At 37.4% G+C, this 26696-nt stretch overlaps 2 protein-coding genes across 2 annotated transcripts in view; both read right to left on the reverse strand.

Annotated features, from left to right (window-relative positions):
- Window positions 1–1343: 1343 nt before the first annotated feature.
- On the reverse strand, window positions 1344–4176 carry LOC117299538 (C-type mannose receptor 2-like). Its single transcript, XM_033783085.1, has 2 exons — window positions 3662–4176; window positions 1344–1815 (listed from the first exon to the last, which is right to left on the reverse strand). Exons 1-2 carry the CDS (start codon window positions 4174–4176, stop codon window positions 1344–1346), a joined length of 987 nt encoding a protein of 328 aa, XP_033638976.1.
- Window positions 4177–15952: 11776 nt separating this feature from the next.
- LOC117299539 (MAM and LDL-receptor class A domain-containing protein 1-like) overlaps window positions 15953–26696 on the reverse strand; it is a 99860-nt gene continuing 89116 nt past the window's right edge. Inside the window, exons 108-117 of the mRNA XM_033783086.1 lie at window positions 26212–26340; window positions 25477–25614; window positions 24550–24701; window positions 23029–23233; window positions 22100–22264; window positions 21699–21758; window positions 20944–21040; window positions 20228–20309; window positions 18591–18650; window positions 15953–17746 (exon numbers count right to left, since the gene is read on the reverse strand). Of these exons, the coding sequence (XP_033638977.1) occupies window positions 17651–17746; window positions 18591–18650; window positions 20228–20309; window positions 20944–21040; window positions 21699–21758; window positions 22100–22264; window positions 23029–23233; window positions 24550–24701; window positions 25477–25614; window positions 26212–26340 (1184 nt within the window). The 3' untranslated portion in view covers window positions 15953–17650. The remainder of the gene's footprint in view (window positions 17747–18590; window positions 18651–20227; window positions 20310–20943; window positions 21041–21698; window positions 21759–22099; window positions 22265–23028; window positions 23234–24549; window positions 24702–25476; window positions 25615–26211; window positions 26341–26696) is intronic.

Consider the following 26696-nt stretch of genomic DNA (forward strand, 5'->3'; position numbering starts at 1 on the left):
TTGGCTTGTTGTATACTCACGTGTGACGTGTGCACATACGTACCCGACTTGCACAACAAAATATGGAGGTTTAGCTGCACGTTACGAGAGAAAAATACGTGATCATGGACGTCAACATTTTTGTGATGTTTCAAGGTAACTTCACCACTTTGAGCTTACTGCACGCTCACGTATGACGTCTGCACTTCGACGTACGTGACGTGAAATGTTCAACACATATTTCTGACGTTCACGTTCGCAAATTTTGCTCGCGTATAAACATGCAGCTAAACCTCCCTAGTATTGCACTGTTTGGTTTGCGTGTCTACAGAAAATTTACCCCTAACCTAATAAAGTTGTAATAGTGCTGTGTCTACCAGACCTCAAAGTGGTTTTATAAAACTTAACACGAACACTGTCAAGTGTCGACTTTAAGTTACTTGAGCTTAACATAAGCCTTTGTAAAAGCATTGCAAACCTGAACGCCATGACCAAGCCTTAAAAAAGCCTTGTCAAAACATGAAATGTATTTTCGTTTTTCGTACGGGATCATGCAAGCGAGTTTTTGATTCAAAAGTTCGAGTGAAATATCTGAGTACTGTTCGCTACAAAACCATTTTAACACAAACTATTCTAACCATCGGAGTTTTTCCTAAAAGTCCTTAAAACGGACATCACTATAACGACAATTCACATTTATTTTAAATTCCACAGTTACAAGTTACATTGAAGTCTAAGAAGAGCAACGAGTGTTGCAAGAAAACTGAGGACAACTGTTTTGATCTACGACAGTTCGTCGGTCCAGTTCTGTGGTAGTTCTAATGAATACTATCAATCCGAAGAGTACAAGTTGTTTCAGAGTCGATATGCCGAATATTGTTCAAGTTGGAGTCATTCATGCGGTCACTTTGTCCTTCAAAATGTCGGGCGATTTGTTATGGTAGTTACTAAACCTTGTAACTCCTAATTTCAAGCAGGAAAGTAAATTATCAGAAGATGAGTCGGACTGATGTAATCCATCCCCCCATAAACTCCTTGTAAACACCCGTTGGTGTCGTTTGAGCTGGGGGCGTTTTCCTCTAACACACCGAGATTTCAAATAACTGCATCAACTCGATGCTTCGATGTTCATATTGTCACACGTAAAGGACTGGTCTGCCACCCATTTTACAAGTAGCTCTCCATTGCAATATACTGCATATTCCATTGACGCTTAATTCCCCCCATTTAAAAAGGGTTGCACAATCTTCATCTCCCTTATAGTTATTCGGTTCTCCAGGATACCAGTTTCTGTAAGTGACCTCTACGTTGCCCTCTCTGCACTTCCATCTACCCTCCACCTCACCTCAATGTCATTACAATTGTCACACGTGAAGGACTGGTCTGACAGCCATTTTGCAAAGAGGTGGTATTGGCTTATCACATTTCACATCATGCCACTTTCCCTTACTTCCCCACCTCTTAGTCAGGGCCACACAATTTTCATCCGTATCGCTATTCGGTTCTCCATCATCCCAGTTTCTGTAAGCGATCTCTACATTGCCCTCTCTGCACTTCCATCTTCCCTCCACCTCCAGATCATTACAGTCAATCCATACCATACCATCAGTTGGAATCAGTTGCGCTATAAACTCGTGTTCTTGATTGGAGCTTGGTACACCAAGAACACCACCAAGCTTTCTACACTCGTCTCTAGCTTTGAACCAGGTAAATATCGTCTCAGTGACCCTGTAGCATGAGTTTCCCCAGTAATGCCAAGACTCCGGACAGGATGAGTCGTCACTCATAAATACAAAGCATTGCTGATCTTGAGATGCAACCACCCCAATGCAGCATCTGTATAGCAAGGCAGTGAACAATATGAAGCACACAATGTGCATGATGACGCTGATAGGCACGATGAAGAGTAAACGTCAGATGAACATTTGAACTGTTATTAAAACTGTTGAATCCAGAAGATTTTCCCCTGGTTGCATCCGTCGCATTATTATTTTTATTTACAGTTTTGACATTATAAGTTTTGTGAATTTCTGAAAATCAAGAAAGACTTGCTGTTAAGTTGTCTACATGCTGTGCACCGTTGCGTATTGGAGATCCGTTCTCCTTGAGAAGTTACGAAGGCAACATCAAACAGGGTGAACGAATTCTAAAACGAGTTGTGATTTATTGGTGTGGGGTCGAAATTCTCTGAATGTTTTCAATGTGCTGAACAATAAAAATGGTCAGCGGAGATGAACACCAAATGGCAGTTTACACGATATGCGATTACATATAACTTTCCACTAGTACAAATGATGTTCTTCTCAACGAGACAAAGTCGACCCAAACGGTTTGCATCGCAGACGAGTTGTGATATCTCCTATTTCTGTTTCGCAACCAAGCTCGCGTCTGGTTTAGCCTGCTGAAATGCGCACACTTTGATTGGCTAACACCAACAATGAATTATGAATAAACATGAACACAAACTGCCGTCTAACCAATCAGCTAGACCAATCAGCAGCAATTGCGGTGTTGTGACCAAAATAGTTAACCAATCATAATGTCGGTATGGGGTTAGTTAATTTGATCTAAAAATACTAAATTGCTTATGGAGCGTGCTACACTGCTTTCGAGCGAGGCCACCTTCAACACAGGGAGGGGAAATTGGTAAGAGAGTGGAACAATTAATTTTCAATATGCTACGGTCACTGATTACACCATTGTTATCAGGTAGTTGTGGACGCGTAGAAATAGTCAATTGCTTCACACTTGAGGGAGTTGATTGCCTATGCCTGGGTAAGGTTTAGATTAATTTTCGGTATCACTCTCAAATCTATTGTTTCCAATTGAGACGTGGTGCAATATTAATGTTGATGATGAGACCAAGGCTGCCTCAACACGTCTTTCTGTGACTATTAATAAAAGTCAATACCAAAGCCTACACCTGTATGGACTGTAAAGGGGTTAATCCTGTTTCAGCAGTATGAAGAGGTGGCAACGGCCTTTGAAAAAAAAAATGTAGCCCACGCCTTGAAGTGGCCTTCACGCCTTGTGTGTCTGATGGCGACTTGCATATTTAAAAAAAATCGTTTTAAGTTGTGGTACTTCCTCATGCTATTCAATGACGAGCAAACAATTAAACTGCAACAGCTAAACGTTAGTCGTGTTTGCTTTCGAATAAAATTAATACCGGCACAAAGGAAAATGTTATTATTCGTGTGCATGCTGTGATAAGATGAAAAAAATAATAATTATGTCAGACACTTTTGATCTCTCTTACTTAGGGTACCACAGCGCTTTACAATAAACAGTACAATATGCAAATTTGTCCTATAAGCAATCAACCATTGAACAAGACAATTTTGAGATGTTTCTTGAAAACTTTAAGTGACGCGGCTGATACGGGAGACGGTTCCAAAGGCGCTGGGCAGTGTTAAAATGCACGATCCCCAGCACCGTTGGAACTGCCCAGAGTGTACTGTCTGAACCAGAGCGAAGGCCGGGTCATCCGGGTTGGTAAACCTTGATGAGACTGGTGAGATATGAATAGGAGCGGTGTGGAGACATTTCAGTGGTGAGGATTTTGAAAACAGTTCGCTGATGGACTGTGAGCCAGTGGATTTGATGGAGGATCAGGAGTGATATGACGTAGCTGTATTAACCAAACTTGAAAATCACAAGGTTCACAAGGTTAAATTGTTACACTTGAAGGAATGGTCTGGCGGCCATTTTGCAAACAGCCTTATTATCCCGCTGGCAACTCACGTCAAACCACTGGCGTTTCATTTCCCACATCGTAGAAAGGACTACACATTGTTCATTTACTTTGTTGTTAGGTTGAGTAGGATCCCAGTTTCTGTAGGTGATCTCTACGTTACCCTCTCTGCACTTCCATATCCCCCGCACCTCTTGATCATTACAGTCGATCCATACATTGCTATCATCTGGTACCCAGTTCACGATTACTTCGTTTTCTTGATCAGAGCTCGGTACCGCCAGAACACCACCCAGGTTTCTGCACTCGTCTCTAGCATCTGACCAACTAAATCTCGTCTCAGTGATCTTGTAGCATGAGTTTCCCCAGTAATGCCAAGACTCCGGACAGGATGAGTTGTCACTCATGAAAGTAAAACATTGCTGGTGTCGAGATGCAATCACTCCAACACAACAGTTGCGTAGCAAGGCACTGACTAACAGGTACAACACAAAATATAACATCTTGACGCTGATTAGCACACAGTGCATGAAAGAAAAGTCTGAAACCGTGGTTGTAACAGTCCGGCCCCTTCAGTCCTGGTGGTTAAACTCAAGTGAATGTTATCCGAGACGCGAAAAACCGATTATTTGATAATAAAGTTCAAAGTCACAAGTCATACTTAGGAATTGTGCAGAAACTCGTAGTGCTTTATTCAGCAGCCATAACGTCAGAATGATCTTTCTGGCATCGCTCATCAGAAATATAAACGAGCAAAGAAAACCTGCCGAAACTGTTGTTTCTTCGACAACAGCGTAAGACTGCCAACCGGTTTGTGTCGCCCCACCAGCACAGAATGCAAGAGCTGTTTTAGACAACGAAGGAAAGTAGTACCAACAATTAAAATCTAAAAGTCAATCCCAAGGCAAGTTCAGATCAATGTATATTGATGTTTATTTCTGTAATTGTTGCCGCTGTTCTTAACAATTAAACGTGAAGGCTAAAACGTAGAGTTAAAGGCATTGGACACTATTGGTAGTTACTCAAGACAATTGTTAGCATAAAAACAAACTTGGCAAATTTGGTAAAGAGCAATTGGGAGTTTTTGATAGTATTGTAAAACATTGTGAAAAATGGCTCCCTCTGAAGAAACATAATATTTGAGAAAGAGGTAATGTCTCACTCATAATAATTAAGAGACTTGAGGCCTGAAGCCTTTATTGGGCAGCTGAAATCACACAAATTGTGCAACAAGGATGTTTTTACTTTCATTTTTCTCTTGCAACTTTGATGACCAATTGAGCCCAAATTTTCACAGATTTTTAAAATCATTTTGCATATGTTGGGATACTTCAAGTGAGAGAACTGGTCTTGAACCAGTACCAAAGGTGTACAGTTCCTTTAACGAACAGTAAATTAGTGAGAGATGTAACCTCTTTACAGTAATTTGCAAGGACTAGTCAATCATTGATTATTATTGCCGGTGAAACAATAGACAACACTGTTCTAGTGTAATCTTACCCTCGAGTATTGATTATTCTTGCAAACATACGAAGTCCGGTGAAACAAAATGAACAATTATCCTTGTGTAATTTCGCCCACTCAGAATTGTATAACCTCGTGATTACATGCTCATATTCTGCGAAACAATATTATTACTACACGAGGCAACTTCTACAGGCAGTTTGGAGGCAACCGTTATAATGCATTTTATAACAAACGGTTACAAACGCTTTTCAAAGACCAACTCGACCGATCCAAGGCAACGTGTCCCTTTAATGTTCACTGAACTAAAACAAGACAAGAGGTGTGATGAAATACAACCACCGTTGCACTAGTGTCTACTTAAAGGCAGTGGACACTGTTGGTAATTATTCAAAATAATTATTAGCATAAAATCTTTCTTGATGACGAGTAATGTGGAGAGGTTGATAGTAAAAAAGCACTGTGAGAAACGGCTCCCTCTGAAGTGCCATAGTTTCCGAGAAAGAAGTAATTTTCCACGCATTTGTTTTCGAGACCTCAAATTTAGAACTTGAGGTCTCGAAATCAACCAACTAAACGCACACAATCTCGTGTGAAAAGGGTGTTTTTTCTTTCATTATTATCTCGCAACTTCGACGACCGATTGAGCTCAAATTTTCACAGGTTTGTTATTTTATGCATATGTTGAGATACACCAACGGTGAAGGCTAGTCTTTGACAATTACTAATAGTGTCCACTACCGTTAACACAAGACAAGAGGTGTGATAAAAGCAACCACTGTTGCACTATTGTCTACTTAATTTGTTTGGTATGAGATAATCTAAAGCGAAGTATCATAGCTATTGAAATTTAGGTAACTGTTTTGGCTCTAGTTAAAATGTCATAGTCTCTGGGTACTGTCTACTAAACACCGTCCCAACAGAAATTTTAATGAGCATAGATTGTTTTCTTAAAATATCTATGAGACTAATGTCTCCTACACTGTAACTATAATGTGCAATACATGTTTACTTAAACATTGACACAAAGAAATGTAAAGAAAGCAACAACTGTTGCACTTGTGTCCACTGTGTTATTTTCTTTAACAATAATCGTGCCATTGCGCAGTACGTTAACTAGCTTGACCAAAAATAACTCAGTGATTTATTTTGTTACGAAACGGACTAAGACAGTTTCGGAGGAAATTTCAGCTGTTTCGTAAAACATTTTCGAGTTTTTAGTGTAATTAGCTTTCACGTACACATTACTTATCTTTGTGTAATTCAGGGTACTATAAGTTTGTCACGGTGCACGTACGTACACAGAGCAATATCACATGGTCAAACAAACTTCTGCTTAATTTGCAAGTTCCATCAATTCAATGAGCAGCTGTTTTCAAAGGCAGTGGACACTATTGGTAGTTACTCAAAATAATTATTTGGACTCCGTAAGCCTGTAGCAAGGGATTCTCCGATGATGCAAAAACTCCGAAATGTCATCTCGATTCCCCTAGAGGGATTGTTCAATACACTGTCATTTGCTTTGTTCAAGTTTGAATAATTTATGCAATCACCTCCCTGTACTTGGAATGTCTGGTGATTGGCATATAGTTACTAAGACTTTTTAACTTCTAAATTCAAACAGAAGCTATATCATAAGGATGAGTTGAACCAATTTGGTTTCAAATATTAAAGCGCCCATTGTTGTCGTTTAGAGCTAGGGGAGTTTTTCCATTTTAACACACCAATATTTCAACTGAGTACAAGGACTCGAAGCCTCGATGTTAACACTGTCACACGTGAAGGACTGGTCTGCCAGCCATTTCGCAAATGGCTCTGTACAATTGTCTGCAACTCACATCAAACCATTGATGCTCTCCCGATCACATAAATATGATTGCACAATCTTCATCTCCCTTGTTATTCGGTTCTCCACGATACCAGTTTCTGTAAGCGACCTCTACGTTGACCCTCTCGGCACTTCCATCTACCCTCAACCTCAATATCATTGCAATCAATCCATACTGCTGCGTCATCAAGCGGAACTAACTGCGCAATAAACTCGTTTTCTTGATCGGAGCTTGGTGCACCCAGAACACCACCCAGGTTTCTACACTCGTCTTTAGCATCTGACCAGGTAAATGCCGCCTCAGTGATCTTGTAGCATGAGTTTCCCCAGTAATGCCAAGACTCCGGACAGGATGAATCGTCATACATAAATGTATAGCATTGCTGATCTCGAGATGCAACCACTCCAAAACAAGAGGTATTTAGCAACACCGTTGAAAATATTAAGGTCAGAAAACACAACATAATGAGACAATGTTCACACAGTAATTTGAATTGTATCGGCCCTTGATACAAACAACGTTTTGTAAGCGATATCATCATTATTCTGTGTGCCTTATAGCATGGTTCTCTCTCATTGAGTTTCCATCAAGAGTCAAATCTTGCGTTTACTGACAAAATGCTGTACAGAGGTTTTCCCGTCGAGGAAACAGTTTGCCGTAGACGAACGCACGGCGTCAGTTTGCACGAAATGGGAAAAGGAACAGCTCTCCAGAGAGGCAAAGTCGACCCAAACGGTTTGCATCGCAGACGAGTTGTGATATCTCCTATATCTGTTTCGCAACCAAGCTCGATTCTGATCTCGACTGCTAAAATGCGCACACGTTGATTGGCTTACCCCAACAATGAATAATGAATAAACATGAGTACAAACTGCCGTCTAACCAATCACACGCAACTAGTTTCATGCAATGGCGTTATAGACCAATCAGAGCCACGAACGATACGTGTTTGGTATTCTCTCTGGATTGACAATGAGAAATAATCTTCACAAATTTAGCCTCAAAAAAATTATACGCTCCACGAGTAAGACAAATCTGTAATCCACCGACAAAGGCCAGAGACTGGTAAACAGGATATGTTGTCAAGGTAACGCCTTCACCAACTCTTTCCATCAAAACTGAAGCTAATTAAAGTCACGTCACTTCATATTGGTATTAATATCTGCAAGATACAGCCAAGTTTACTCCAGAAATAAATCTGCAAAATCAGACCAAGATTTACTCCAGAAATAAGTCTATTTAAGTACCAATTTCTGAGTAGTGACGTCAGCCGTGTATTTGGGTCAGCCACAGAAGTTGCCGGCATAATTATGTGAAGTGACGTAATGGCAATATGCGAAGTAATGAATTGGTTTTTATTATATAGCCGGAGATGCCGAACCCGGGAATGGATAGGGCCAAATCGCGTGTTATCTCCATCTCGATTCCCCCGAACTGATGAGACAATATTCTGTTTGCTTTAAGGAACTATTTTAGGTATTTCTTGAATTGTTCACGCTTCGATTGGGTGCCTCGGTAGGGTGGCATCAGTCAAACAGGAAACATGGTAAAAAGAGGCATTGAATTCGCGGCGTTGCCGGCAAGACAAGCAATGTGAACTAGATAATAATAATATAATATCGAAGTTTTTTTTTTAAATAGCGCACGTATCTACCAAACAAGGTACTCAAGGCGCTGAGTATAATACAAACTTTCAGAAAGATAGGTTATTGCAGTGATAAATTTTGAGACCCAATTATTTAGCACCTTATCATGGTTTACAAGGTGCTACGGCGCATAAAGCAGCCGTAACTTCAACTGACCCCAAAATATCACACGATGAGTTGGTCCAATGGTTGTAAACACTCCAAATCTTCAAGTCAAGCTTTTTAACCTGCATCCTAGTTTTGCTTGATTTTGTCAACTTCATTTTTGTTAAAAAAACTACAAGGGGTTAAACTTGTTCTTTTGACTGATTTGGGAGAATTTTATTTTTCGGCCAATTTTTAAAAATGGGCCTTTTTGAGCCAGGTTTTTTTGTTAAAAAAACTACAAGGGGTTAAACTTGTTCTTTTGACTGATTTGGGAGAATTTTATTTTTCGGCCAATTTTAAAAAATGGGCATTTTTGAGCCAGGATTTTTTGTTAAAAAAACTACAAGGGGTTAAACTTGTTCTTTTGACTGATTTGGGAGAATTTTATTTTTCGTCCAATTTTTAAAAATGGGCCTTTTTGAGCCAGGATTTTTCGTTAAAAAAACTACAAGGGGTTAAACTTGTTCTTTTGACTGATTTGGGAGAATTTTATTTTTCGTCCAATTTTTAAAAAAGGGCCCTTTTGAGCCAGCATTATTTGTTAAAAAAACTACAAGGGGTTAAACTTGTTCTTTTGACTGATTTGGGAGAATTTTATTTTTCGGCCAATTTTTAAAAATGGGCCTTTTTGAGCCAGGATTTTTTGTTAAAAAAACTACAAGGGGTTAAACTTGTTCTTTTGACTGATTTGGGAGAATTTTATTTTTCGTCCAATTTTTAAAAATGGGCCTTTTTGAGCCAGGATTTTTCGTTAAAAAAACTACAAGGGGTTAAACTTGTTCTTTTGACTGATTTGGGAGAATTTTATTTTTCGGCCAATTTTTAAAAAAGGGCCCTTTTGAGCCAGCATTATTTGTTAAAAAAGATACAAGGGGTTAAACTTGTTCTTTTGACTGATTTGGGAGAATTTTATTTTTCGTCCAATTTTTAAAAAAGGGCCCTTTTGAGCCAGCATTATTTGTTAAAAAAACTACAAGGGGTTAAACTTGTTCTTTTGACTGATTTGGGAGAATTTTATTTTTCGTCCAATTTTTAAAAATGGGCCTTTTTGAGCCACGATTTTTCGTTAAAAAAACTACAAGGGGTTAAACTTGTTCTTTTGACTGATTTGGGAGAATTTTATTTTTCGGCCAATTTTTAAAAAAGGGCCTTTTTGAGCCAGGATTTTTTGTTAAAAAAACTACAAGGGGTTAAACTTGTTCTTTTGACTGATTTGGGAGAATTTTATTTTTCGTCCAATTTTTAAAAATGGGCCTTTTTGAGCCAGCATTATTTGTTAAAAAAACTACAAGGGGTTAAACTTGTTCTTTTGACTGATTTGGGAGAATTTTATTTTTCGGCCAATTTTTAAAAATGGGCCTTTTTGAGCCAGGATTTTTTGTTAAAAAAACTACAAGGGGTTAAACTTGTTCTTTTGACTGATTTGGGAGAATTTTATTTTTCGGCCAATTTTTAAAAATGGGCCTTTTTGAGCCAGGATTTTTTGTTAAAAAAACTACAAGGGGTTAAACTTGTTCTTTTGACTGATTTGGGAGAATTTTATTTTTCGGCCAATTTTTAAAAATGGGCCTTTTTGAGCCAGGATTTTTTGTTAAAAAAACTACAAGGGGTTAAACTTGTTCTTTTGACTGATTTGGGAGAATTTTATTTTTCGGCCAATTTTTAAAAATGGGCCTTTTTGAGCCAGGATTTTTTGTTAAAAAAACTACAAGGGGTTAAACTTGTTCTTTTGACTGATTTGGGAGAATTTTATTTTTCGGCCAATTTTTAAAAATGGGCATTTTTGAGCCAGGATTTTTTGTTAAAAAAACTACAAGGGGTTAAACTTGTTCTTTTGACTGATTTGGGAGAATTTTATTTTTCGGCCAATTTTCAAAAATGGGCCTTTTTGAGCCAGGAGTTTTCGTTAAACAAACTACGAGGGGTTAAACTTGTTCTTTTGACTGATTTGGGAGAATTTTATTTTTCGGCCAATTTTAAAAAAATGGCCCTTTTGAGCCAGCATTATTTGTTAAAAAAACTACAAGGGGTTAAACTTGTTCTTTTGACTGATTTGGGAGAATTTTATTTTTCGTCCAATTTTTAAAAAAGGGCATTTTTGAGCCAGGATTTTTTGTTAAAAAAACTACAAGGGGTTTAAACTTGTTCTTTTGACTGATTTGGGAGAATTTTATTTTTCGGCCAATTTTTAAAAATGGGCCTTTTTGAGCCAGGATTTTTTGTTAAAAAACTACAAGGGGTTAAACTTGTTCTTTTGACTGATTTGGGAGAATTTTATTTTTCGGCCAATTTTTAAAAAAGGGCCTTTTTGAGCCAGGATTTTTTGTTAAAAAAACTACAAGGGGTTAAACTTGTTCTTTTGACTGATTTGGGAGAATTTTATTTTTCGGCCAATTTTTAAAAATGGGCCTTTTTGAGCCAGGATTTTTTGTTAAAAAAACTACAAGGGGTTAAACTTGTTCTTTTGACTGATTTGGGAGAATTTTATTTTTCGGCCAATTTTTAAAAATGGGCCTTTTTGAGCCACGATTTTTCGTTAAAAAAACTACAAGGGGTTAAACTTGTTCTTTTGACTGATTTGGGAGAATTTTATTTTTCGGCCAATTTTTAAAAATGGGCATTTTTGAGCCAGGATTTTTTGTTAAAAAAACTACAAGGGGTTAAACTTGTTCTTTTGACTGATTTGGGAGAATTTTATTTTTCGGCCAATTTTTAAAAATGGGCCTTTTTGAGCCAGGATTTTTTGTTAAAAAAACTACAAGGGGTTAAACTTGTTCTTTTGACTGATTTGGGAGAATTTTATTTTTCGGCCAATTTTTAAAAATGGGCCATTTTGAGCCAGGATTTTTCGTTAAAAAAACTACAAGGGGTTAAACTTGTTCTTTTGACTGATTTGGGAGAATTTTATTTTTCGGCCAATTTTTAAAAAATGGGCCTTTTTGAGCCAGGATTATTTGTTAAAAAAACTACAAGGGGTTAAACTTGTTCTTTTGACTGATTTGGGAGAATTTTATTTTTCGTCCAATTTTTAAAAATGGGCCTTTTGAGCCAGGATTTTTCGTTAAAAAAACTACAAGGGGTTAAACTTGTTCCTTTGACTGATTTGGGAGAATGTTATTTTTCGGCCAATTTTTAAAAAAGGGCCTTTTTGAGCCAGGATTTTTTGTTAAAAAAACTACAAGGGGTTTAAACTTGTTCTTTTGACTGATTTGGGAGAATTTTATTTTTCGGCCAATTTTTAAAAAGGGCCTTTTTGAGCCAGGATTTTTTGTTAAAAAAACTACAAGGGGTTAAACTTGTTCTTTTGACTGATTTGGGAGAATTTTATTTTTCGGCCAATTTTTAAAAATGGGCCTTTTTGAGCCAGGATTTTTTGTTAAAAAAACTACAAGGGGTTAAACTTGTTCTTTTGACTGATTTGGGAGAATTTTATTTTTCGGCCAATTTTTAAAAATGGGCCTTTTTGAGCCAGGATTTTTTGTTAAAAAAACTACAAGGGGTTAAACTTGTTCTTTTGACTGATTTGGGAGAATTTTATTTTTCGGCCAATTTTTAAAAATGGGCCTTTTTGAGCCAGGATTTTTCGTTAAAAAAACTACAAGGGGTTAAACTTGTTCTTTTGACTGATTTGGGAGAATTTTATTTTTCGGCCAATTTTTAAAAATGGGCCTTTTTGAGCCAGGATTTTTTGTTAAAAAAACTACAAGGGGTTAAACTTGTTCTTTTGACTGATTTGGGAGAATTTTATTTTTCGGCCAATTTTTAAAAATGGGCATTTTTGAGCCAGGATTTTTTGTTAAAAAAACTACAAGGGGTTAAACTTGTTCTTTTGACTGATTTGGGAGAATTTTATTTTTCGTCCAATTTTTAAAAATGGGCCTTTTTGAGCCAGGATTTTTCGTTAAAAAACTGCAAGGGGTTAAACTTGTTCTTTTGATTCGGGAGAATTTTATTTTTCGGCCAATTTTTAAAAATGGGCCTTTTTGAGCCAGGATTTTTTGTTAAAAAACTACAAGGGGTTAAACTTGTTCTTTTGACTGATTTGGGAGAATTTTATTTTTCGGCCAATTTTTAAAAATGGGCATTTTTGAGCCAGGATTTTTTGTTAAAAAAACTACAAGGGGTTAAACTTGTTCTTTTGACTGATTTGGGAGAATTTTATTTTTCGGCCAATTTTCAAAAATGGGCATTTTTGAGCCAGGATTTCTTGTTGAAAAAACTACAAGGGGTTAAACTTGTTCTTTTGACTGATTTGGGAGAATTTTATTTTTCGGCCAATTTTTAAAAATGGGCCATTTTGAGCCAGGATTTTTCGTTAAAAAACTGCAAGGGGTTAAACTTGTTCTTTTGATTTGGGAGAATTTTATTTTTCGGCCAATTTTCAAAAATGGGCCTTTTTGAGCCAGGAGTTTTCGTTAAACAAACTACAAGGGGTTAAACTTGTTCTTTTGACTGATTTGGGAGAATTTTATTTTTCGGCCAATTTTTAAAAATGGGCATTTTTGAGCCAGGATTTTTTGTTAAAAAAAGTACAAGGGGTTAAACTTGTTCTTTTGACTGATTTGGGAGAATTTTGTTTTTCGGCCAATTTTTAAAAATTGGCATTTTTGTGCCAGGATTTTTTGTTAAAAAAACTACAAGGGGTTAAACTTGTTCTTTTGACTGATTTGGGAGAATTTTATTTTTCGTCCAATTTTTAAAAATGGGCCTTTTTGAGCCAGGATTTTTCGTTAAAAAAACTACAAGGGGTTAAACTTGTTCTTTTGACTGATTTGGGAGAATTTTATTTTTCGGCCAATTTTTAAAAAAGGGCCCTTTTGAGCCAGGATTTTTTGTTAAAAAAACTACAAGGGGTTAAACTTGTTCTTTTGACTGATTTGGGAGAATTTTATTTTTCGGCCAATTTTAAAAATGGGCCTTTTTGAGCCAGGATTTTTTGTTAAAAAAACTACAAGGGGTTAAACTTGTTCTATTGACTGATTTGGGAGAATTTCATTTTTCGGCCAATTTTAAAAATGGGCATTTTTGAGCCAGGATTTTTTGTTAAAAAAACTACAAGGGGTTAAACTTGTTCTTTTGACTGATTTGGGAGAATTTTATTTTTCGGCCAATTTTTAAAAATGGGCCTTTTTGAGCCAGGATTTTTTGTTAAAAAAACTACAAGGGGTTAAACTTGTTCTTTTGACTGATTTGGGAGAATTTTATTTTTCGGCCAATTTTTAAAAATGGGCATTTTTGAGCCAGGATTTTTTGTTAAAAAAACTACAAGGGGTTAAACTTGTTCTTTTGACTGATTTGGGAGAATTTTATTTTTCGGCCAATTTTTAAAAAAGGGCCTTTTTGAGCCAGGATTTTTTGTTAAAAAAACTACAAGGGGTTAAACTTGTTCTTTTGACTGATTTGGGAGAATTTTATTTTTCGGCCAATTTTTAAAAATGGGCCTTTTTGAGCCAGGATTTTTTGTTAAAAAAACTACAAGGGGTTAAACTTGTTCTATTGACTGATTTGGGAGAATTTCATTTTTCGGCCAATTTTTAAAAATGGGCATTTTTGAGCCAGGATTTTTTGTTAAAAAAACTACAAGGGGTTAAACTTGTTCTTTTGACTGATTTGGGAGAATTTTATTTTTCGGCCAATTTTTAAAAATGGGCCTTTTTGAGCCAGGATTTTTTGTTAAAAAAACTACAAGGGGTTAAACTTGTTCTTTTGACTGATTTGGGAGAATTTTATTTTTCGCCCAATTTTTAAAAATGGGCATTTTTGAGCCAGGATTTTTTGTTAAAAAAACTACAAGGGGTTAAACTTGTTCTTTTGACTGATTTGGGAGAATTTTATTTTTCGGCCAATTTTTAAAAAAGGGCCTTTTTGAGCCAGGATTTTTTGTTAAAAAAACTACAAGGGGTTAAACTTGTTCTTTTGACTGATTTGGGAGAATTTTATTTTTCGGACAATTTTTAAAAATGGGCATTTTTGAGCCAGGATTTTTTGTTAAAAAAACTACAAGGGGTTAAACTTGTTCTTTTGACTGATTTGGGAGAATTTTATTTTTCGGCCAATTTTTAAAAATGGGCATTTTTGAGCCAGGATTTTTTGTTAAAAAAACTACAAGGGGTTAAACTTGTTCTTTTGACTGATTTGGGAGAATTTTTTTTTTCGTCCAATTTTTAAAAATGGGCCTTTTTGAGCCAGGATTTTTCGTTAAAAAAACTACAAGGGGTTAAACTTGTTCTTTTGACTGATTTGGGAGAATTTTATTTTTCGGCCAATTTTTAAAAAAGGGCCTTTTTGAGCCAGGATTTTTTGTTAAAAAAACTACAAGGGGTTAAACTTGTTCTTTTGACTGATTTGGGAGAATTTTATTTTTCGGCCAATTTTTAAAAATGGGCCTTTTTGAGCCAGGATTTTTTGTTAAAAAAACTACAAGGGGTTAAACTTGTTCTTTTGACTGATTTGGGAGAATTTTATTTTTCGGCCAATTTTTAAAAATGGGCCTTTTTGAGCCAGGATTTGTTGTTGAAAAAACTACAAGGGGTTAAACTTGTTCTTTTGACTGATTTGGGAGAATTTTATTTTTCGGCCAATTTTTAAAAAAGGGCCCTTTTGAGCCAGCATTATTTGTTAAAAAAACTACAAGGGGTTAAACTTGGTCTTTTGACTGATTTGGGAGAATTTTATTTTTCGTCCAATTTTTAAAAATGGGCCATTTTGAGCCAGGATTTTTCGTTAAAAAACTGCAAGGGGTTAAACTTGTTCTTTTGATTTGGGAGAATTTTATTTTCCGGCCAATTTTCAAAAATGGACCTTTTTGAGCCAGGAGTTTTCGTTAAACTAACTACAAGGGGTTAAACTTGTTCTTTTGACTGATTTGGGAGAATTTTATTTTTCGGCCAATTTTTAAAAATGGGCCTTTTTGAGCCAGGATTTTTCGTTAAAAAAACTACAAGGGGTTAAACTTGTTCTTTTGACCGATTTGGGAGAATTTCATTTTTCGGCCAATTTTTAAAAATGGGCCTTTTTGAGCCAGGATTTGTTGTTAAAAAAACTGCAAGGGGTTAAACTTGTTCTTTTGACTGATTTGGGAGAAGAAAAACATTTCGGCCAAATTTTAAAAATGGGCCTTTTTGAGCCAGGACTGTTTTGTGAAAAAAAAAACCTGCAAGGGGTTAAACTTGTTCTTTTGACTGATTTGGGACAATTTTATTGCTCATACCGAATCAAAACAAATTGACTTGTAATAAAACAGATCAACACAAACAGATCCTCACTCGAGAACACAGCTCCATTTAATAGATGGTAAATTTGCATGAGGAATAAAGAATATTATTTGCTAAGCACAACAATTTGCTTAGCATGAAGTTTCTTCCTTGATCAAAACACGGTAACCAGATTTTCATTTGTTGCATATTGCTTGTTACATGTACTGGTATTCGGATGGTGTGTTCATGTCCTGAACATCATGTGGAAGTTTGGTTGGTAATCCTGTTTTTATCGACTCGGCGGCAGAAATTTCATGCTAAGCAAATTGTTATACTTAGCAGCTCTATATTATTGGGCCCTGCACTTTCCCGGTTCCTGTGAAAACAAATGTATATATCAACAGGCTTTTACATCGGCCTTTACAGCCTCGTTTATTTCAGGACATTAATTTCAGAATAATTGTTTCGGAATTATTATTTCAGAATATTTCAGAGTTTATAAGACCAAGTTAAACACACAGGTTTTGAGATGTGTAGTACAGGTTTAGACAAACAAATATGTAGGGATTAAAATGGACTTAGTCAGACGGGCCACGTGGGCTGTCTGACATTTAAAAAACTTTACTTCAAATATACCTAGATATAATTAACCAATCATTTATAATTAACCAATCATTCATCAAACATACACGGTAACCTTAAGAGAAAACTTTTGTTAAATGCATTTACATTTGACACAGAAAAGAAACGGAAAACACAATTGCTTAGTCATTTAAATATCATAGATATACAAATGTCTCTTTTTTTCTTTCTCAAGAATTATGAGTAAAATACTGTTATAAAAGTAATAGTAGTCCCCTTGGAAATGTGGCTTTAGAGTGGTCAACAGCTACAGGGCACTTTTATAGCAAAATAATTCATTTGAAATTATTGAAACAAATTCCCAAATCCTCAAAAATCAAAACTCACCAATAATAAAGATTTTCTTGATTACTGTTGATAATTTGCATTTACATACCTTTAAGTTTAAGGGTTTTTTTTATAGTTTTTTTTGTTGTCTTATATTGTTTATGTTTATTTTCCAAAGTTTTACCTTGAAAGAAAATGAAAATGCGATTAATAAAAAACTGAACGATTTAACGTAAACAAAACCTTTACTTAAACAAGTGTTTATAGAGGAAATTCTTAAACTATTCTACACCAAAATGTTGCATACTTTACTTGTTTATACTTCTTCAGCTTTGGGCCCAGTTTGACAAAGCTGTTGTGAGTTTTCAGCGAAAACAAAAGAAAGTTTGCGAGAGTGAGTGGCCTTGTGGGGTATTTTACATGGTGGACCAATGGACACCGCAGGGGAAGTCTTTGGAACACATTGTGCCAGCAGATATTCGATGCTTCCGAGAACGGATTTATGCTACCTGGCAAGTTTGCTACCACCTAGGTAAGGTCATCCGTTTGGTTCTTGTAGCCCATTGTCATAGATTATTAATATAAAAGGAAATCGAGCTTGTCATCAGGCAAGCAGCAAGAAAATAATCAAATCTCGCAAGAAAATGTTCCGTGCTTTATTAGTAACTCTATCAAACTGAGTCCAGTTTGATGACATAGTTAAGGTTAAATAAACCAGTTAGTTGCTGGTTACAGGTTAGTAGCTGGTCACTAGCTGGTTGCTGGTTAGTTGCTGGTTATTGTTGGTTATGCTTCAGCCTCATTGTCTAGTGGTAGAGACGCTGGTTGTGTCCCGTACAAGGGATTTTCAATTGAGCTGATCTTTCTTTTCTCTTTCTTTTTCTGTACAAGGGGAAAAGGAGAAAGAAAACAGGAGTGAGAGTCATTGGTGACAAAGAAGATTGGAACTGGGGTCCTAGTTTTGAGAGGCATGTAGAAATGTTAACATTATTCTACCTTTTGATAACCGCCGATTTCACCAAACTCTTCCTAACTTAGGATTAATCTTAGGACTTAGGACGAGTCCCAACCCTGCACTGTAACATGCAGACCTTAAGATTAATCCTAAGTAAGGGTGAGTTTAATCGTCCTAAACTCGAGATAGGACTAAACCTAGCGTTTCGGGACCTTAGGGAACTGTTACTTTAAGGACAAAGAACATGTACAATGCCATATATGTGGCACTCTTGAACAAAAGTAGCCCCTCCCGCCCCCCCCCCCCACCCCCCAGAAAAAAAAATGAATAATAGTAATAATATAATTATAATAATCATAAACTACCGATGTGTGTAAGCACTGTATACTCAGTACTTACCCGAGTTCTGTGAAAAAAATAAATAATAATCTTTATCCCCAATGCAAATTTAACAACTACACATGTATTAAAACTAAGTCCACTGTTTGGAAAAGAAATTGCATTGAGATAACAGGTGTGAGTTGCCAAAGGAAAGGCTGTTTTATTCTTGGCTCTTTCTTTAACAGAGCTTTCCCGTAATAATGATGACATTTTCAATTTATTTCGCTGCATTTTTCACTACCTAATTTTAGACCTATCTTTCCCTATCCCTCGACCTCTATAGTATCTGTCCATCCTGTCTTACCAGTAATGGCACCTAGTTTTTCCAAAAGTGTTAATTGATTGAAAAATAATAACAGGTGTATCTGAAACTCACATTTAGGGACTTACCCCTTCACTTGATTTGAGCTCACCCGAGAACATCCCGGTATCGTACCCACTAGCTGTAAACTGTTTACAAAACAACAACAAAACAACAGATCAGTGATGAGAAACTTCATGAAATAACAAAATCATAAAAACATAATGGTATAGGATTTTTAACTTATTTTTAGGCCAACTACCATTGTATACCACCAACTAGGCCCTAATATAAAAGCCAATTATGTGATCAAAAAATAATAAACCATAAATCTACCAAAACCATGTCATTTTAATTTCAGTATATTCTACTATCAGGCAAAAAGCTATGTTGTTTATTCGGGAAGTTCCACTGAAACTTAAGTATAGTAGGCCTAAAACTAAAAACATGTTTCAAGGCCCTCTTTGTTAAATTACGTTTAATAAATCAGCTAATAACTTTACATGTTCTTCAGTTAAGCTGGACATTATGTGCATGCCAAAACTCAAAGTGTTGGGGGCTTTCCTACCATACAACACCCAGTCTATTGATGTATGGGGTTATACTTTAGTTTTAAGCCAATCAAAGGACTAGAACATCCGAATAACGCATGAAAAACAAGCTTTTAAATAAAGATTTAACAAAGTGTTATGAAAACCATAATATATAATATGCAATACAAAAACAGCAAGAGTGATGAGCATTTAAAGAACATAAACATCAGAACAATACATGGAAAAAAAAAACACTTTTGAAAAAGGTTTACCAATAAAGTGTAAACAGTTATGAAAACCATAATACATAAAAATGCAATACAAAAATAACAAGAGTGATGAGCATCTATAAAGCAATTGAGCAATTAAAGCAAAAAGAGGAACGACAAAATATGCATAGTATATGAAATAGCACAAAAGTAACAAAGAGTAGTGAGCAATTATATAGCAATTGGCAAGACAATGAAAGTTGTTCAGAGAAAAGCCAAACGAACAACAAACTATGCAGAGTATATAAAATAGCACAACTGTATATGCAAGCAATAAAACAATGATTGATAATAAATTTCACACAAATGCAGTACAAAGACAAAATTCCACACTGACCAAAAAACAGCCCCCCCCCAACAAAAAAAAAAATAAAAATAAATAAATAAATAAAAAAATGATAGCAGCAATAAGAACACCATAACCATACAATATTAAAAATAGTAATAGTAAAAATACACAAAGCATGACACAGGCATGATATTTGGCACTTGGAAAAAGTAAGGAAAGTTAGTCCAAGGGCTGGCAGGCACACAACATTCTAAGGCCTCAAACTTTGCTCAAGAAGGGGCAAAGCAATTTTCCTCTGGTAATTAAGGGGGCACTTCTGTGGGGAAAATATAAGTTGCCATTTGAACCTTGGAGGGGAGAGGGCGCCCAGCAAAAGGAAAAATAAAATGCCTGACAACAATAAAACAAACTAGAAATGCACAAACAAAATTTCAAATGGAGAGAATTTAAATCAGCAGTTAAGGGCATATCTGTAAGGCTGTATATCTGCGGCTACAGCTACGGCTGTTGCTAAGGATTTCCTATATTTAAATGCATGATGAAACAGTGATCAAGCCGTAGCGATAGCTGTAGCCATAGACGTGAATTCAGACACGCCCTAAATCACAAAAAGACATCATTCAAACCAAACCTACATCAGTGAGCGCGGTGTCACCAAAGCCATCAGAGTATACTGGATTTGACATTCCACTTTCTGCGGTTAAAGCTCCGAAACGCCTACAAAGAAAAGAAGAAACACAATTTAATTAACTTTCATTTCACTTCATTTATTCTTGTTTGAGAAGCCAAGAATTCTCAGAAAAGCGAATTTAAATCACTGTACTAGCTAAGAACCCAATGGAGAGAAGACAAGGAAGGAAGATAGCAATACGCCAACCCAACCGCCGAGCAGATAGTGCCATTGGCCTGATTCAAATCAAGGTCCTAGAGGTGGAAGGCGAGGAAAGATAGCAATACGCCAACCCAACCGCCGAGCAGATAGTGCCATTGGCCTGATTCAAATCAAGGTCCTAGAAGTGGAAGGCGAGGAAAGATAGCAATACGCCAACCCAACCGCCGAGCAGATAGTGCCATTGGCCTGATTCAAATCAAGGTCCTAGAGGTGGAAGGCGAGGAAAGATAGCAATACGCCAACCCAACCGCCAGTGCCACCATTGGGTTCAAACCGGGGTTCCAGAAGGTGGAAGGCAAGGGAAGACACCACTATGCCAACCCAACCGCCGATCAGATAGTGCCACTGGCGGGATTCGAACAGGGTTCCCAGAGGTAAAAGGTAACGAGAGATTCCAACTAGGCCTATCCCCTACCACCCTTTTATTGTATAGATTGTCCTATTTCTTAATCAGCTTACTTTGTTTGTTGTACTCTCTTACTGTAGAGGTAGCCAATGATGATAAAAAGAACCATGACCAAGGCTCCGCCGATAACGCTGATGATGATTACAATATCTACAGACAAGAAAACAAAAAATAATGAGCACAAAGTTCATCCAACAATTGCTCAGCACCTACAAATCTTGCTTAGCATAAAGCCTGGGCCACACTGACGTCACAGGATAGTTTTCGCAAAAGCCAGCTAGTGTGAATTACGTGTGAATTTGTGATGTCAGAGTTCGTATTGCATTCGCAGAAAGTATAAAACAGGCTTAAGGCGGTGACCAACCAAAGTACTATGTACTGTGCACTTCTAACTGGTGTCCAGCCAAATTTTGCTAAGCAATGAATCTCTTAAATTTGTTTTTTCATGCTTTATGAAATTGTAGGACTTTAAACTTTGCATGGTTGGAGTAAACGGTCAGAGCCTACAGATCGAAACATGAGATGTCAAGCCACTGGTTCTTCTTAGAACCACCATAAAGCCAGTTTCATACTTCCTCTGAGTCGGAATGCGATACGAATGTTGGCGTCACAAATTCGCAACGAAATTCGCACTGAGTTGAGTTGTGCTCAACTCTCTTGCGAATATCGCAGCGAAAGAGGGGGTTGTGACGTCAAATTCACGTCAAATTCACTTCGCATTCGCAGGAAGTATGAACAGGGCTTATTAACTCAAACAGATTGGACACAAGGTGTCTTTTTGAAATTCCATAAAAATGTTTTGCCTTACTCAGGTTTTTCATGGAGACGTTTGGTGCTCTAGTTCCGGGGAAGAATGTGGTTTTATTCGCTGTAAGTGGAGGAGAAAACAAAAGAAAAACGTTTACAATAATAATTCAACAGAAACCAAATCTAGACAAAAACACAGAAATGAATTTTATGATTGAATAGTTGAACAGAGTTGTGAAATCCTTGGCTAGTTATGTTATGAATTTGTTTACAAATTTCTGAAAAGTTGTTGAAAATTTTCGGTTGGAAGTATAATAACAATAATAATTCAACAAAAATAAAATCAAGACAAAGACAAAAAAACCAAAAATTAATGATTCAATAGTTGAACAGAGTTGTGAAACCCTTGACTAGTTATGACAACAAAATTGTAATTTTTTTTGAGAAGTTGTTGAAACTTACTGCAGCCACTGAGAGTCCGAGACTCATCAAACCCGTCCGTCGGGCAGTCGACATGTCCATCGCAAACCCACGCTGAAGGTATACATACACGGTCACCAACGCAGAAGGTGTAGCTCCCATCGTTCACTCCGCAGGGACCGAGGGAGGGGGCAGGGGTCACTGAACCTACACAGTAAAAAAGCAAGAGTGATTTAAGATGTGCTCATAGAAATAAATTAATTCTGGGGTTGAACAAAGAATTGACTGGAGCCGGATTCGAACCAACGATCTCCGGATTAACGTGCCGCGCACTACCAACTGAGCTATCTAGCCCTATGTTGGCGGTGTCCCTATTTTGTCAATATCTTTGTTCGGTCGGGGGTGCCATACAGAAGCTATACAATCGTTAACTGCCATATAAAAATAAATATTAGAACACGAGGGCACTTTAAATCATTTGACCTTGCCATCAGGACAAATTTGTCAAAATCACAGGCTTATTTTAAAAACATCGCCTATACTTCAAAAATATATCAAGGATAACAAAGACAACAATACAGAGTTTCATACAAAAATGTTCCATAAACAAAGAAGAAATTTTTTATTATATGGTTTTGTAAATGTATGTATTTCAACAAAATTTACCCAATTCACTCGACGTCATCATCAGAATAATCTTGGATGCACCATATTAGTGGGCAATGTCACTGTGCGTTACTCAGTGAAGGGCGCATTTTAGGCGACGCAGCATTTACACGTTAACCTATGTGCCCACCAAAATGGCAGAGGCGCTGCGTGTGACGCGCATGCAAGGGGTCAATAAAGGGGTCACTAATAATAAGACAAGAATCTATACTTAAAATATATCAAAGATCACAAAAAAGAGGCAGCAATACAAAGTTTAAAGAAAGAAATAAAGATCCACAAAAGAAGAAACAATTTCTAAATACCTGGTTTAGCACAAGAGGGTGAAAATGTCACATCATCGATGGCAACGACAGATGGTTTATCATCCCCAACAGCGCCCTCAAACATCACCTTGAAGGTATACGGGCTCGCGACAGAGACGGTTGCATACTTCCACGTAGTGCCCTGGTCACCGGTACTCTGCCAGACATTGGTAGCCTGACCATCTCTGCTGGATTTAGTGTAAACCTAGAGAGGTTTAAAAACCAAACAAAAGCTTAGATTATAACATAAAACCCTCACTTGGTAACAACACTGTTGACATTACAAAATATTGTTTAAAATGACCCCCTCTGAAGTAGCGCAGTTTTAGAGAAGAAGGTATTTTTTCATCCCAAAACTTGAAACTGAGAAAGGCTTCAGGCATCACGCCTTTTTTAGGCATCTGAAAAGGTTCAACAAGGGTTTTTAGGCTTCCAAACGAGTTGTTCAAGTGAGTGTGTCACTGCGCTCGTACATTGCTGGTCAGTAGTCGACTTTATGAGCACACTCAAACTCGCTCTCAGACAACTGAGTCGTTCAAGTGAGTGTGTCACTGCGCTCTTACATTGCTGGTCAGTAGTCGACTTAATGTGTACACTCAAACTTGCTCTCAGACGACTGAGTCGTTCAAGTGAGTGTGTCACTGCGCTCTTACATTGCTGGTCAGTAGTCGACTTAATGTGTACACTCAAACTCGCTCTCAGACGACTGAGTCGTTCAAGTGAGTGTGTCACTGCGCTCTTACATTGCTGGTCAGTAGTCGACTTAATGTGTACACTCAAACTTGCTCTCAGACGACTGAGTCGTTCAAGTGAGTGTGTCACTGCGCTCTTACATTGCTGGTCAGTAGTCGACTTAATGTGTACACTCAAACTCGCTCTCAGACGACTGAGTCGTTCAAGTGAGTGTGTCACTGCGCTCTTACATTGCTGGTCAGTAGTCGACTTAATGTGTACACTCAAACTCGCTCTCAGACGACTGAGTCATTCAAGTGAGTGTGTCACTGCACTCTTACATTGCTGGTCAGTAGTCGACTTAATGTGCACACTCAAACTCGCTCTCAGACGACTGAGTCGTTCAAGTGAGTGTGTCACTGCACTCTTACATTGCTGGTCAGTAGTCGACTTAATGTGCACACTCAAACTCGCTCTCAGACGACTGAGTCGTTCAAGTGAGTGTGTCACTGCACTCTTACACTGCTGGTCAGTAGTCGACTTAATGTGTACACTCAAACTTGCTCTCAGACGACTGAGTCGTTCAAGTGAGTGTGTCACTGCGCTCTTACATTGCTGGTCAGTAGTCGACTTAATGTGTACACTCAAACTCGCTCTCAGACGACTGAGTCGTTCAAGTGAGTGTGTCACTGCGCTCTTACATTGCTGGTCAGTAGTCGACTTAATGTGCACACTCAAACTCGCTCTCAGACGACTGAGTCGTTCAAGTGAGTGTGTCACTGCACTCTTACATTGCTGGTCAGTAGTCGACTTAATGTGCACACTCAAACTCGCTCTCAGACGACTCACCTTAAGGGATCCAACCTTAGCGCCACTCAGTGTATACCAGAAGCGTACTTGACATGACCCCTTGGTGTTGGCTGGGTACTCCGTTGATGTGACGATACGAGCTAAGTCAGCTGGGTTTTGGCCAGACGCCTGGATCATTAGGAACTGACCGCCTGAATAAAGGAAATTAATACCAAATCATTTTGATTCCTGTCAAGTGAAGGGTAGCATTTTCATGGAAAAATAGCATCACTACATGTATATTGGGTTGAATTCATGTATTTATTTCATTTCTCAGACCAGTATAGAAAAACAAGTTCATTATACATTAGTAATAAATTTTAAAACGAAAACAGTAACATCCATGAAAGAAAACGAGTTGCTCCAGCTTATTACAGAGCCTTACAGATTGCCTTGAGATTGCCTAAAAAAGCCAGGTTCCTTTTGAAAATGCGAAACTTCGACAGAGATTGATGTTGACAAACTAAAGAAACATCCATGTACATTTGGTTTGCGGTAACACCATCTGTGTATCTACTTGCCAGGTAGAGTTTGTTCTTAGAGAACTGTCTTGCTTTATTCTACTGCCGCGGAGCAGATGTTCAAGGGTTCGGGAGACTTCTCAGTTCTGAAAAGAACCGTCCTGCTTTTTAACTATTACCCTTTAAATCTCCCATCCAACATCCGTGCTGCACCAACCCTGGACACTCTCAAGAAACTACTAAAAACCCAACTATTAAAGAACTAATTCTGTCTTGTTTTCCCCCTTACATAGGGGTAATGATTCAATTCCAAATTTTGTATGTGTATTTATTCTGTTATTTATGTTTATATTTCTGCTGTCATTGTAATTTGTTGTTTTGTAAAGCGCTTAAAGATGTTAATTCATGTTATGCGCTATATAAATGCAATTTATTATTATTATTATTAAAGAAACATCATTCTTACTTCCACTGTGATCTGAGCTTGGTCCAGTCGCAGAGAGCGAGAGCATGGAAGTTGTGGACCGCTGCCAGTCAAAGTCATCATCCGTCATCTGGGACCAGTTGCAAAGATTCTCATCAAAGGTGCACTGTCCATAGTTGCCTAGTAACATAGAAAATAAACAAATCCAAATTAAATTTAGGTAAAATTATTATTAAAAAACAATTCTGTCTTCTCTCTACAAGTTCGTTAAATATACGGGGATAGCAAGTTGACTGAAGAGGAAAATGTTCCTAAAGGTTCAGTCTGCCGATAAAACTTTTTCTTAAAAAGGTAGAGACACACAGAAGACAAGGGATAAAAAAATATATATATAAACAGTTTGGGTTGCATGAGTTGAATCAATTTACTACTAAGATGTCCTTACAGGAATGCTGAAAAGAAAGAAGCTAAAAAGACACATCCTTTTTCGTCTGACAACTTACACCTGTTATCTCTATGTAATTTGACATTTCAAATGGGAGCACCTTATGCAAAAACGACAGTGAACTTGCCCTCTCATCGGGTACATTTAGTGACCCAATTATTCTAATGGATGTACACTTTCTGAGTTTTTGTGGCCAAACTCAGAATTTCTTTGATGGAGCGTTTCCTCGCAAAGTGCCTGTGAAAGGCCTGCGTATCCATAATGTGCACAACACATTGGAAATCTGACTCCCCAAAACATGTCGGGCAAGATTTTAAGAAAGAGGTACGTACTGCATGATGTCTCGTCTGATTGGTCGAGACAATCGTTGTTCTTATTGCAGAGTTTATCGTTGCTGATACATTGCCTTCCATCCGCACATTGAAACTCATGAGACTTGCATTGGGGTTTGGAGCCATCAACTGCAGAAATAGATAGAAAGGAGAAAAATGAGAAGAAGCAAGTAAGAAAGGTTTGCGGTGATGAGTTTCGTTTTAGATTTTGCAATTAATTTTGTGGTTTTAATTATTGGCTGGTCCATTTTTGTGGTTTATATTTTTAGAAATCTGTTATGCTCTTTGGTTATTTTTGCTTCTTGTTTGCAGCTATTTCTAATGTGTCCAGCGCCTTGGGGTCCAGTCATGGATGTCAGGCGCTTTATAAACGTTGTTTATTATTATTGTTATTATTATTATTATTAGGAATCTCTTGTGGTTCTGAGACGAGGCGGACTCTGAGAAGAGCCGGTTTCTGCATTTTCTGCATAAAATTTCTATAT

The sequence above is a fragment of the Asterias rubens genome, chromosome 14, assembly GCF_902459465.1.
Source record: "Asterias rubens chromosome 14, eAstRub1.3, whole genome shotgun sequence".
In the NCBI taxonomy this organism is placed as follows: Eukaryota; Metazoa; Echinodermata; class Asteroidea; order Forcipulatida; family Asteriidae; genus Asterias; species Asterias rubens.

Bases quoted from the DNA above. Each gene is read 5' to 3' on its own strand.
- LOC117299538 (XM_033783085.1), bottom strand. From the start codon at position 4,176: ATGTTATATTTTGTGTTGTACCTGTTAGTCAGTGCCTTGCTACGCAAC. The intron at 1,816-3,661 runs GTAACAATTTAA...CTTGCTATACAG, and splicing joins GCCAGACCATTCCTTCAAGT to ATGCTGCATTGGGGTGGTTG.